Here is a 13,421-nt window from a genome sequence, read left to right as displayed (position 1 = left end):
TTTCCATTCCTCTTGCAGGGAACTGCAGTGTCTCTGTGCATTAACTGAGGAAAAAGCAAACTTTTACCCTCAAAGAAAAGTTTCAGGTTTTTTTCTTATCAGTATTGCTTGCCCATATAGAAGAATTGTGTGCCAGTAATTGCAATATATTTGGGCATTTCACTGCTCTGTGAAGAAGAAATTGTGAAAGTGGAGATGTGTTGTGACATTCAACCCCTCGTGGTACATGCAGACTGCTCCTGAGAAAGTGGGGTCCCAGACCACAGTTGCCAAGCATGTGCTGGGCATCTAAAACCAAACAATTTGGTTTAGTATTGTAAAATTAGTATTAGTAAAACTAGTAAAGTAGTAAAATGGTGTTGATTCATTTATAATTAGGAGTTACTTTAAAGCTGTGTAACCTCAAAGTGTAAATGAAACAATATTGGAGCATTTCTAAAGGGGTATTTCAGCAAGGTTATTTGGTCTCTAAAGAGCACGCTAATCCTCTTGACTGTTAATAAACAAAAGATCATAAATGTGATGTGATTTTGTAAGGGAAATTATTACTGGCTGCACAGAGGACACTAATTCTCTGTTTTCTCCCTGAAAGCAGCACTTGCTTGCTATGTGATCAGCGAAGTAATTTCTCCAAAAAAAAATGTTCTTCTGTTCTAATTTTCATTGTTTTTTCAACTTTTTCTTCTTATCTTTTTTCTTTTTTTTTCCTGAACACTTCTCTTACTGCCCTTTTTTCACCATTATCCCTGATAACACAGAGGCTTTGATCCATTCTGATATTAGATGCACCGTATTTAATGCCTTGGCCATTAGATAATGTCATCTGCTCAGAGCTGCTCCTCTGTGACACAGGCCCACAGCTTTCTGGAAACATTTTTCATTTAAAGCTGCCTTAGCAGAGGTAACAAAACAAAACCACGGCAGATGATGGATTTTAAAGGCTCATCTGAAACGTGCCCGCCGCCCTCTGCTGCCAGTTCAGTGAAGTGCACCGGGCTCAGATTGTGCTGACACACGTTGCCATTTGACAGTACTAGAAACAAGAGGCCCATTAAAAGTATTTTAGCAGCTAATGCCCAGCTTGTCTAACAGACAGAGATTTTGCCACAAATGTGGAAATAAACTGAAGCTGAATAGAATTAAGCATGAAGTGGATGGGAGCACCTCATGGAGGAGGTGTTCTCAGAATGGTTTTGGAGATGCCTGCTATGTATTCTCTGTTAGAGACAGAAGCAACACCACAGCGGACAGGGTATGTTTGGTCGTAATTCATTCTCCTTCTTTTGTTTTCAGGAATAAAAGGGATCCCCCAGCCCTCAGCTTTTATACCTACTGCTGAAAGTAATTCCTTTCAACCACAAGTGAAAACTCTGCCATCTCCTGTTGATGCTAAGCAGCAGCTGCAGCGTAAGATCCAGAAGAAGCAGCAAGAACAGAAACTGCAGTCTCCTTTGCCAGGAGAGTCTCCAGTAAAGAAAACAGAAGGCGCTGCAACCAACGGTGTGACCAGTATATCTAATGGAAGTCCTGCCATTCTGTCCCCTCCACCTATTGGCATTGTTGTGGCTGCTGTCCCCAGCCCCATACCGGTAATGCTCTCCAGCAGTTCTCTAGAGAATCCACCCTATGAAATTGCTGTACACTGCCAGTACCTAAGCAGTGATGTCAGTGGGATAGAAGAACAATTTCCATTCAAAGGCTTGGGTGCCTTGATGCTTCTCTGTCTGGGCTGTGTTGTACCACATTAGTTACAGGGTTGATACAGAGGCAGCAGAATTCTGATCACATAACATAGGCCAAGTTCATCTCTGAAGGCATTAAAGTGAGCCTTGAGATGAAGTTTAACCAGATGAGAGAGCTGACACCAGTTGTGTGGGTTACTGAGACCCTAATATGGAATCTAAATTACCTTTTATTGGTCCAGTGCATTTAGTGACAGGTGCAATTTTATTTTGAATGAATTTCTGTAGTACAGAACATTTTTGTCTTTCAGTCATACAAAATTGGGCTGGGGAGCACAGCAAGGTTATTTGGTTTTAAGATGTTCACTGTGCTGTTCATTTTGATAGGTAAGCCAGTTCTTCTGCCTGATAGTGAGTTTGTATTTAAATCACTTTTGAAACCTTAACAATGAGCAGTATTTTGAACACATCCTCCCCTCTTTAGCCTTCGTATGTCTGTCTTTTTGTCCCAGGTGGTGAAGGATTGTATAAGAACGACCCTTTCATTAGCAGAAGAGCAGACTAGTGTGTAGACCAGTGCCTCACACCTTAAAAATAGGAGGCATGTGTCTGACTGCCAATCCTTAGGCAGAGAAATAGAAATCGTCTTGGACAAGAAGAGGAGCTTATTTTGTTTCAAACTGACATGCACTAGCTTTGGTGTATTGAGCTGTGTTGTCTTTCTCACCTTTGAAATGCTTAGGGCTGAGGTGGTGTGTGGGCTTTGGGGAATTCCTGCTTCATTGCCACACCTTTTCTTTTTCTCTCTCTACAGGTGCCAAGGACCAGGCAATTGGTGACATCTCCAAGTCCTATGGGATCATCTGATAGCAAGGTCCTGCCGCTCAATGTTCAGGTGGTCACTCAGCACATGCAATCAGTCAAGCAGCCACCAAAGACTCCCCAGAACGTTCCTGCCAGCCCTGTTGGTGACCGCTCTGCCCGGCATCGCTACCAGCAGATCTTACCGAAGCCAGCAAACACCAGTGCTCTCACCATCCGCTCTCCCACAACGGTGCTATTTGCCAGTAGCCCAATCAAGACTGTTGTGCCAGCTCCACATGTGAATTCCTTAAATGTGGTGAAAATGACAGCAATATCTCTTGCCCCGAGCAGCAGTAGTGTGCCCGTTAAACAGTCGCCTTCAGTTAGCACTAGTGCAGGAGCAGTGGAAGAAGGGAGGACTGGTCCACAGATCAAAAATGGATCTGTTGTTTCACTTCAGTCTCCAGGATCCAAGCCTAGTACTGTTGTAGCCACACCTGCAGTCAAGATCAAAACGGAACCGGAAGCATTGCTGGATGAGAACTCGGTGCAGGGCCAAGAGAGCTCTGACGTGTCTAAATCCATAAAGGCAACCCCTGACCTGCCTCCTGCACAGCTAATTAATTTTGAGGTTGCAGCCTTGAAGGTTTCAACAGATGATGTCATGGACCTAAAACCAGGTAAGGGCTGTGATCAGGAAGCTGAAGAAGCAGGGACCAAATATAAGACACAGTCTAATGAAATCACGCCAGTTTCTTCAGCAGGCAATAATCAAAGCACTCATAAACTCACAGTTGCCAGTCAAAACTTGTCCAGCACCAGCATCAGTTCACCTCCTACTGGTGAGTCTATGATTAAAGACAAAACATGCACTAAAAGTCCAAGAAAGCGACAACCTTCCACACTTCAGGATTCCCAGTTACCACCTGTAAAGAAACCACTAGTGGAGCAGTTTTCGACTGGTAATGCTGTGGAGGGTCAAAAAGCTAACAATGTTAAGAAGGCTCTGAAGGTTGGATCATTAGCTAACAGTGACAATACAGCAACACTTGCTCAAATTCCCGGCAAGGTACCTGTGACAGTATCTGTACCTTCTGCAGCTGCTGCAAACTTAGCAACAGACCTTTCTCTGAGCACCAATTTAAATACCTGTGATCCTGCTTTAGAACAGCAGCTTGCATCAGCATCATCTCCAGATATAAAAGTAAAATTGGAAGGAAACTTGTTTATCATAGAAAATGATTCAAAATCTGATGGCAGCTTTAACCCAAATACGTGGCACCATATCACCAAAACCTCTGACTTTGCATCTGTGAATTGTGATCAGCAGCAAGATATCAGTGTTATGGCTATTGCTGGGCACTCTGGCTCTAGTGACTTACAGGAATCGGCGTGGGAGCCGGTGCACTGCGAAGGTATACAGCAGGATGTGTACAGCCAGCAGTTACAGAGCCAGATCCAGGACTCCTTGGATCAAATACAAGCACAGTCTTCAAATCAGTTACCTCTGCAGTCTGAGCTGAAAGAGTTTGAGCATACAGTCCCTCAGTCAAATGAAAATTTCTTTTCATTTGATGATGACCTTACCCAGGACAGCATTGTGGAGGAGCTGGTGCTCATGGAGGAGCAAATGTCCATGAATAATTCCCATCCTTATGGTGGTTGTCTAGGAATGGCACTTCAGAGTCAGGCCACAGCTCAAGGAGCTCCTGTGTCATCTCATCCAAGCAGCACGCACTTTTACCATTCGATCCATAACAACAGCACTCCAATTCACACTCCCACCCCCACCCCCACCCCAACTCCCACCCCCACCCCGACTCCAACACCCACCTCCGAAATGATTGCTGGATCTCAGACCATGTCTCGAGAGAGCCCTTGTTCAAGACTGGCTCAGACGACTCCTGTAGACAGTGCCCTAGGAAGCAGCCGGCACACACCCATTGGCACGCCCCATTCCAACTGCAGCAGTAGTGTCCCTCCAAGTCCTGTGGAATGCCGAAACCCATTTGCATTTACTCCCATCAGCTCCAGTATGGCTTACCATGATGCCAGCATCATATCAAGTAGCCCTGTGAAGCCAATGCAGCGGCCTATGGCTACCCATCCCGACAAAACCAAGCTCGAGTGGATGAATAACGGCTACAGTGGGGTTAGTAATTCATCGGTTGCAAACCATGGCATCCTTACGAGCTACCAGGAGCTGGTGGAAGATCGCTTCAGGAAACCTCACGCTTTTGCAGTTCCCGGCCAGTCATACCAGTCTCAGCCGCGCCACCATGACACTCACTTCGGTCGCGTGACTCCTGTTTCACCTGTGCAGCACCAGGCAGCCCCTGTCAGTAGCACTACCAAGCAGGAGGGCTTTGCTGTTCCTGCTCCTTTGGACAGCAAAGGAACTGGTTCATCTCTCAACAACAGTCTGAGATGCCGAAGTGTGAGCCCTGCTGTCCATCGCCAGCGTAATCTCAGTGGAAGCACTGTTTACCCTGTGTCAAATATACCACGCTCTAATCTGACACCTTTTGGAAGTCCAGTGACTCCTGAAGTTCACAATGTATTTGCTAATATCCATGCAGACACCAGTGCCAATAATATAGCACAGAGAAGCCAGTCAGTCCCGTTGACTGTGATGATGCAGACGGCCTTCCCGTCTCTTCAGAAACAAACAAACACTAAAAAAATAACCAATGTGTTGTTAAACAAACTTGATTCTGATAGCGATGATGCAGTGAGAGGTTTGGGAATGAACAACATGCCCTCAAATTACACAGCCAGGATGAATCTCACTCAGATTTTGGAGACATCCACTGCTTTTCCTAGTGCCAACCCACAAAGTATGATCAATTCCAGCACTTCAGTTTATGAATTCCAAACACCAAATTACCTCACAAAAAATAGCAGCACCGATCAGATCAGTTTTTCTTCTGGAGATAACCAAGCACAATCAGACATCGGAGAGCAGCAATTAGATTTTAGCAGCACTGTAAAAGACCTTTTAGGGGAGGACAGTCTGCCAACAAACCAGCAGCTGGTGAATCAGGTGGCATCAGATCTCAATAACGTTGCATCTGTCTTTCCCAGCGACATCAGGTTGTCTTCCGAGCTCTCAGGCAGCATTAACGATCTGAACACTTTAGACACAAATCTACTGTTTGATCCAGGTCGTCAGCAGGGACAAGATGATGATGCTACACTGGAGGAATTAAAAAATGACCCCTTGTTTCAACAAATCTGCAATGAATCCATTAACTCAATGACTGCTTCAGGTTTTGAGTGGATGGAGAGTAAGGATCATCCTGCTGTTGAAATGTTGGGTTAATCTTGTTTTATAATATGTATGTAGCACACTGTATCTAAAAGACAGACGTATTGTATTTGTCTTAATGGAAGTGCCTCCCGCAGCAGAAACACTTGCTATGTATTGTGGCATTTTTGAAAAAAGTTTGCTGTACCTGTTTGCTCATTCTTCAGTAAGGAAAAGGCAGTCTTACCAATTTTAAACAAATCTGAAGCTGATAGGCTATCAAAGAGCCAGTATTAAAATTTGAATTTTGGAGTGTTTCCCATTCAACATTTCTTGTTTTAGCAAATAAAGAAGTGGTTAATGGCAGCCAGTGATTACAGCTCTGGTTGATGCTTTGGGAGGGTTTTAATTCAAGCTCCTTAGTAGGCTTTCCATACTTTGTATTGGTAGTTACTTCTTAGTAGGTGATCTTTACTGACCTTTGTCATCCAGGTTTGCAATGCAGGGTGCCTGCAGGTAGGTAGGTGGTGGGGAGCGGGTACAAGTGGACCAGGTGACATGCAGATGCCTGATCATTGTGTAGCTGTCTGGAGCACTGCTTCATGGTGAACTTCGGGAAATCTCTGTAGCACTGGTGCCACTGGCATCTCCAGTAAAACACAGAGATGGGAAAAGCTAACAGGAATGATCAAGGAAAAAGATGCACTAAATTTTTTTATTTAAGAGAAATAAATCTATGTAGTTATTCATTAATATTCATGACATACTTGATATTTTAGTTCTCATGTCAATGTTTTTATATTAGGTAAAATTAATGCAAAAATATTTTGAGCACTGAGATTTAATCTAGGCATAACACCCTATTTTAAAGTGATAGGTACTGTTTATCAATGCTAGAGAAGGAACATGATATTTTCCCTCTTTTTTTTTTTTTCCTTTTTTTTAATAGAGAGCTGCTGGAGCTCATTAAAATACTGTTTCTAAAGGTTTATTTTTTTTTTTAAGTTTGCTCTTTCCTAACCTAGTGGAGGGTGTAGGAAGATGTTATTTTCTCTCTCTTTCGGTAGGTTGAGCCTTTCTGTCTTTCTTGCTCACTCTCTCTCAAACAAAAGATTATTAAAATATTAGAAAATACGGTTAATCTAAAAACATTTCATATAGAGCCATAATACTGCCAGGCACTTTACAGATACACAGTAAGACGTGTTCTTTCTTTTGGTAAAACTTCTTTTAAAAGTACTTACTGTTTTAGAAGCCTGAATTCCATTTTCAAAAGTGATTTGACAGGGTTGATGAGTCTAATTTTTATTTTTTTAAGATAAAAAACCTGCTGCCCCTCTAGAAAATGAGAATTAGACTTCTGCCTCACTAGTTCACTCAAACCAAAAAGACCTTTTATTTTATCAGCATGGCACACATGGATCTCTCTAATGGTCAAAAAAGAGAGGTATTTAACCAGCCATGGCCCTGATGCTACAAGGAGGACTTGCAAAGGCAGGTTTTTACAAAAGAAGTGGTGCACTGAGTATGCTACAATATCGTCCCTTAAGCCTAGTATAAAATGGATTACTTTTCCTGTAATCAAAGTAGAAAATAGAGCAGGAAAAATTTTCTTCTTTTACGTTTCTTTGAATGAGTGGTCATCAGTTTATGAAGGGGGAGATGCAGTGAGCCCCCCCTAGATTTCTTTAAGGGGAAGATGCTCAGATTTTTCATGTGATTGGTGTTTTTAAGTGTCTCAGTGGTCTTCTGTTTCTTCAGTTTTGGCAAATGACTCAAGATCCCAGTACTAGTCAATTTTTTTTGTCAGTGCTGATTCAATTTGTGCTGCTGCATTGGCACTGGAGGTGCTGGTATATCATGGCTTCTCTTGCCCTTGCCCCAATTCATCACCAGTTCATGGCCTCTTCTGCAGGGACAAACAGTTGTGCCAAGCTATAGCACCTTATGGGGGCCTGATTTCACTGTGCTTGCATGAGAAGTTTTGCCACTTCATCAGGAACAAACTTGGAGAGTTCTGATCCCTCCTTGAAGCACAAGGATATTGCGATAACGTGGTTTGCTTTAAGACCAAGTGATTCTTCCAAGGCAATGGGGAGGAGACTAAAAGCTGCATAGTAACCTTCTGCTTGTTGTCCTGCCAGGTGTCTGTCAGTAAGACTTGAACCATTTTTCTTGTAGACTAAAGTTGCTGAAGGCAGGGCTTGAATCCTGTACTTGCCCATGGCCTTTTGACAGAGATGTGCTGAACATACTCTCACCCTGGTGGGAGGATGGGTCTGAGAGACACTCAGCACCTTTTTGTTTCTGTTTCCCGACCCTGTGTGAAGTGCCAGCACTACTGTGAATAGGTGAAACCTGCTTCGATGAAGGGGGGAGGGTCCCGTCCAACTGGGCTATTGTGTGACTCTGTGACTCAGTGGCAGCGCTGCGGGAGGAGCTGCCCGGGTGCTTCAGCAGCCCGTGTTCCATGGCGAGCTGGCCTCACCTCGGGTCGCTGACACTGACACTGAGGGGGGCTTGGGGGAAGGAAGGTTTAGCCTAACTACTAGTTTTTTTAAGATTTCTTACAAAAGCAAGAGTAGGTTTAATGTTGATGCATTCTAAATTATGCAGCCATCACCAAAGGTTTTTAAAAGTGCATTTAAAAGTATCTTTAAATGCAAGCATTACATTGGGCCTAACATGTGACTTAATTAGCAGAAATATTCTATAATCAGTGAGTTTAAAGCAAATATATGTTTAATTTTAAAAGTATTAAATTCGTTAAGAATTGTTTCAAGTAAAATCCAAGGCACAGGCACAGCTTTGTACATTGGTATGTATCATTTTAGAGATGTTTGTGTGTTGGTGTTATAATTAATGTTAGGTCCCTGTACTTAGTGCTAGTTAGTTCTTTATGATACATTGAGACAGAGCACTACTGCACACCAAAGTACGCAATACCCAAAGGAAAATTCTGTGATCCTAACAAATGGAAGCCTGTCTTTGTCAGATACTCCAAAACTATAAATCTGAGACAGTTCTGACCCCTTGTTTACATTATTGGCTTCCTACTAACATAAGAAATAAATTATTTTGATAGCAGTTTTTGAAGTATACAAACTAGTGAATTTGTACCCTGTGTACAGTATTGCAGCAAACACTTTAAATTTGATTGCTTGGTTAGTCCAGCAAACTTTCTGGGTTCATATATTGCACTAAAATTCTGTTGAACCTGTGGCAGGCACATTCCTTAGGATAAATGCAACAAATACGGCCCACAGATTTAAAAAAAAAAAAAAAAAGGCAAAACAACAAAAAAAACTTTTTAATGTGTTTCATTATTAAAAGGCAAAATGTCATTAAAAGTGACAGGTGAAATTGTCTTATGTAGCAATGTGCATTGATCTCAATGAGATATTTCTATTTTTGATTCTCTTACATGAGAATATTGCAGCAGGAAAAATTAAGTTTAGTTTGCTTCACCATGTTAATACATGATCACAAAACGTGCATGAGTGTTAATGACTTAATCTTGTACAGTACTAGATATATTCCTGTAACCACTTTTATTTTTTTTATTCTTTTGCTGTATTGAAGCTGGTTCAGTGTTAACCAGGTGAGCATAGTTATTCACAAGTTATTTACTTTTTTTATGTTAACTAATTCAGCTTAGTTATTGTTGAATATGTTCCTTTCTTGGATTATTTTTTATTGTTCTGGTGTTGAAAAACATTTTTGCATCATTTTATCATGATAAGAATTCATGAAGTAAATAATTTGCAAATAATTGCAATAAGCACTGACTTCCGAACTGAAAAGAAGGAAAGCGTTTCTTGTGCAGTGCATCTGAGGATCATATAATAGTCTTGTACTATACTGTGCTTTATTTACTGCACCGTAAGGAAAGAAAAATCCCTGTTCCACATTTTCATTTAGTGCAGGAAATCCAGTTTCTCCCCTCTTCCCCAGTGTTTTGTTGTCTGTTGTACTGCTGAAACTACAGTAGTTGAATATTGCAGTAGCATTTCAGTTATTTTTTTTATTGAAAGTGCTCAAAAATTGTTTTTTAAATGTTTTCAAAAACAATAAAAACATTTTATATTAAAATTATTTCTGGAGTTTTTTCTTTATGTGGAAAATGTGCTTTAGGGCTGACCTAAAATACAAAACTTTCTAGTTTGTGCGATGACAGATGACAGCTGCCCAGTTGAACCGTTCTGCATTTGCTGAGCCCAGTAAAGCTGAGCATGAAGGTAAATCTTCCTCGCTGGGGTGCCTTGGTCAGTCTGTCTTAGCCTAAGTGTTGGTTTCATGCCTGGGTGCTGGCTCTTGCTGTTGTGACATACAACATCCCATTGCTGGTGTTGCCATCCACTGTGTTGGTGCTTGCATGCTTACTCTGCTGGTAAGGCACTCTTACAAGATGGTGTTAGGGTGGCTTGACTTGCTAACATAAAGAGGAGAATGTGTGCTTTGATCTATGGAGTCCTGTATTTGGATTGTAAAATTGCATGTAAACCCATCAGTGTACCCAGCACAGTCTGTGTGAACAGGATGGAAAGGCATTGCCACAGAGCAGGAACTGGCTACAAAATAATGAGGATAAATATTCAGGTTTTCATGCCAAAGAGATGGCACTGGTTGACAGACTACATCCCACACTATAGAGGTGCTGAGATGAGCTGGTGGGCAACAAGATTTGATGGTGGCATAGAATCACTTAGGCTCATCAACAAAGAAAAAGAATTACCAGGGAGACATGAGACAACATACATGAAAGAGAATCAGAAGGAGATGAATTTTAACATGTCATTGGAGGAAATACTGTTAATATATCTCACTGGATTCTAAACATGCTTTACAAAGAGTTCTCAATGAACAATTGACAGACACTCTTTATGTTCCACAGTCATAAAAAATGCAAATTAAAAACCCCCAAAGTGTGAGATGAAATATAATGTAGGAGATAATAGAAGAATACTTTAGAAATGTATAGTTCATCTGAAGTGATAATGGGTTTTAATTGGCACCTCTCAGCTGTAAATTTGAAAGAATATGGCTTAATGGTTAATAAAAAGATCAAAATAACAAACAAATCTGTGAAGGGAAATGTCCTAACAGGAAAGATTTAAGAAGGTAGAAATGTTGGAACTGAAATAATGAGCTTTGTAGGTTTCAAATTATTAGATGCTTACATGCTTAACAAAGACATCCAGAGTAAGTCCTAAATAATTGCTTTGAAATATTTTTACATCTCCAGAAATACAAATCTGTATGTATGAATGCAACTGGTATTCCAGTAAACAGAATTCCACCTCTGGGATTAAGGATTGCTGTGTCACATGAGGCAGTGGTTCATGTAGTCCATACAGTGTCTCTGCAAATGATACCACCATGTTCTCTAGAGAAGAAGACCTGCATTATTAGGTGGTCACAGAGTAAGTGGCCTCTGTGGAAACTGTTCTAGACTCAAGAGACAGAAGCTCCATCTGAAGACAGTGCATTAGAGCTGGCATTAGAGTGGGGAAATGGGTTAGGAGACCTCTGGAGCTCCCTTACAACCTCACTTTAGCAGCATGTGCATCTAGGCAGGAGGGTTGAGTAAACCTAACTGGATCTGACTGTGCAGCATGGCTGCTCTCAGGTAAAGTTTAAGCATAATATTTGATGACTATCAAATTCATTTGACAGAAAACTTGTAAATATCTGGGCCTCCTCTGATGCATTAAGTCAGAGTTAACCAAGGCTTGGATCTTGCTGCCCTTCTCCCTCTCTTAAAAATGGTACCAGTTAAGCTTGAAAAGAGACAAAATTGAAGAAAGATATATAGTGAGGCTTACAAATTGGAGCAGTACTGGGAAGTTATTCCAAACTTAAGGAAGGAGCAGTGACCTGACTGTATGCTTAAGCTATTTCTGAGCTGGGGATCCACATAATAGTTAACAATTAACCCGAATGTGCCCAGGCCTGGGCTATGCTGTCCCTGTACTGTGCTGTGTTTGTCCTCTGGCTGCAGGGAAACCTCGGCTAGGTAGCCATAGCAGCAGAGCCTGCAGGCAGCTCCCACTCAGTGCCAGCAGTGATGCCACTTGTGTGTCCTTGCCTCTTATCTTAAAGTGCAGCTAGAAGTTCTCATGTGAATATCCTTTCTGCTTGACCTTTGAAGTAATGAGCAGAGTTGTTTTCTGGTAGCAAAGTCCTGTAAAAGCTCAAATAAGACAGCCCTTCCATGGACAAGATGTGTGTGTGGATTGGAGGCCCATTCCGTGCTGCACAGTTGGGGGATATGAAGGGGTGTAAGGCTGTTTCTACTGTCCTCTCTTTCTTTGTAGTGCTCACCCCAGCAAATGGCATTTTAAGCATTACTTCACAGGATCTGAGCGCCTTTGTTACTGCTGTTGTAACAAACCAACACCTCCTAGTGCATAACTAACATTACCTGATGAAATCACAAATCTTTCAGTCTCTTTTGCTTTTCCTACCCAACTTGTTAAAAAAAAAAAAAGAGTGAAATATAAACTCAGGAAAGCCAGATCAATTAAGTTGGAAGTGAACTGAGGACATGGAAAAAATTGTTTAGAAAGCATTTAGTGCTAAAAAGACAGCTGTTTCTTGCAGATTACAGTGTTTAAATACCCCAAATAAAAGACCACCTTGATATAATGCAGAATACATAACTGAATGATTATAGTTCGTGATAGGTCATAACATTTCTGCTATGTGCTTTGGATATGTAGGAAATAACCTACTAGTGATGTAAATACATTAAATGTGTTCGAACATTTGCATATCTATTCTCCAATGGCTTTGTCGTGCCTCCTCCTGAATCTGTTCTTCCTGGGCCTGCCTACCCATTTTCTATATCTGGTAATACCTCAGCTCTGAAATCATTAAAAGGGTCCATTTTTGTCCCTGTGGCTCATCTTTTCTCTGCTGTCAGCTTCCTTTTAAATAAACTGCTTTTATATGGATTATAATAAATTATGTATCATTGGAACTTTGCCTACCCACACTACCTAATTAGATGAGGCCTATTAGAATAAAATTTTCAGTGGATCTCAAGCTGCTGGTTCAAGCAATGTTAGCAGTATGCTACTGATCCAAAGCATACGCTGCTGTGTAGGGGGGTTTTGAGTCAAATGTTAAAATTGTACTTGAAAAATTGGCCCAAGGACAGAAACGAGCCTCAGCAGCTTGTTTCATTTTAGCGTACCTAGGCATACAAGGGGCCACTTTTTGATGGAATTATTTTTAAAGTTGTGTATATATTATACTTAATAAGCTGAATGTGCTTTTAAAACCTTCATATGTGATAAAGGTAGGAAGAAGAAGGTGCATAGGAAACTGAAAATGCATTTTTATTTCTTCAGGGGTTGATAGCCTTATATCCACTTATTAACTTGTTGGTAGTGGATTTTTGCGATGACTAAACAGAACAGGGCATACTTGACTGGTGCTGGGGCTGAGTCCATCTGTAGCCTCAAGTTTTCGAAGCACTTTGTGGAGGAGGTGGCTAGTGGGAATCAAGAGAATCTGTCCCTGCAGCCTTCCTCAGGTAGCCAACCTACCTGTTGCTTCATATCTGTACTTCTCAACATACTTACTTTAGAGAGCTGTTGAGCTCTCTTTTTGACAATATTCTCCTTTTGTTTCTAGTATAGAGGGGAAAACACAGCCCTGTAACTTATACTACATTATAAACT

General features: G+C 41.4%; 1 protein-coding gene across 1 annotated transcript in view; it reads left to right on the top strand.

Annotated features, from left to right (window-relative positions):
• Positions 1 to 9,825, top strand: part of RFX7 (regulatory factor X7) — a 50,108-nt gene extending 40,283 nt beyond the window's left edge. The window contains exons 8-9 of the mRNA XM_032122707.1: positions 1,294 to 1,589; positions 2,497 to 9,825. Of these exons, the coding sequence (XP_031978598.1) occupies positions 1,294 to 1,589; positions 2,497 to 5,808 (3,608 nt within the window). The 3' untranslated portion in view covers positions 5,809 to 9,825. The remainder of the gene's footprint in view (positions 1 to 1,293; positions 1,590 to 2,496) is intronic.
• The last annotated feature ends 3,596 nt before the right edge of the window (positions 9,826 to 13,421 follow it).

The sequence above is a fragment of the Corvus moneduloides genome, chromosome 13, assembly GCF_009650955.1.
Source record: "Corvus moneduloides isolate bCorMon1 chromosome 13, bCorMon1.pri, whole genome shotgun sequence".
Taxonomy (NCBI): Eukaryota; Metazoa; Chordata; class Aves; order Passeriformes; family Corvidae; genus Corvus; species Corvus moneduloides.
The sequence above is the reverse complement of the archived record's forward strand: the minus strand, read 5'-3'. Positions and strand labels throughout refer to the sequence as shown.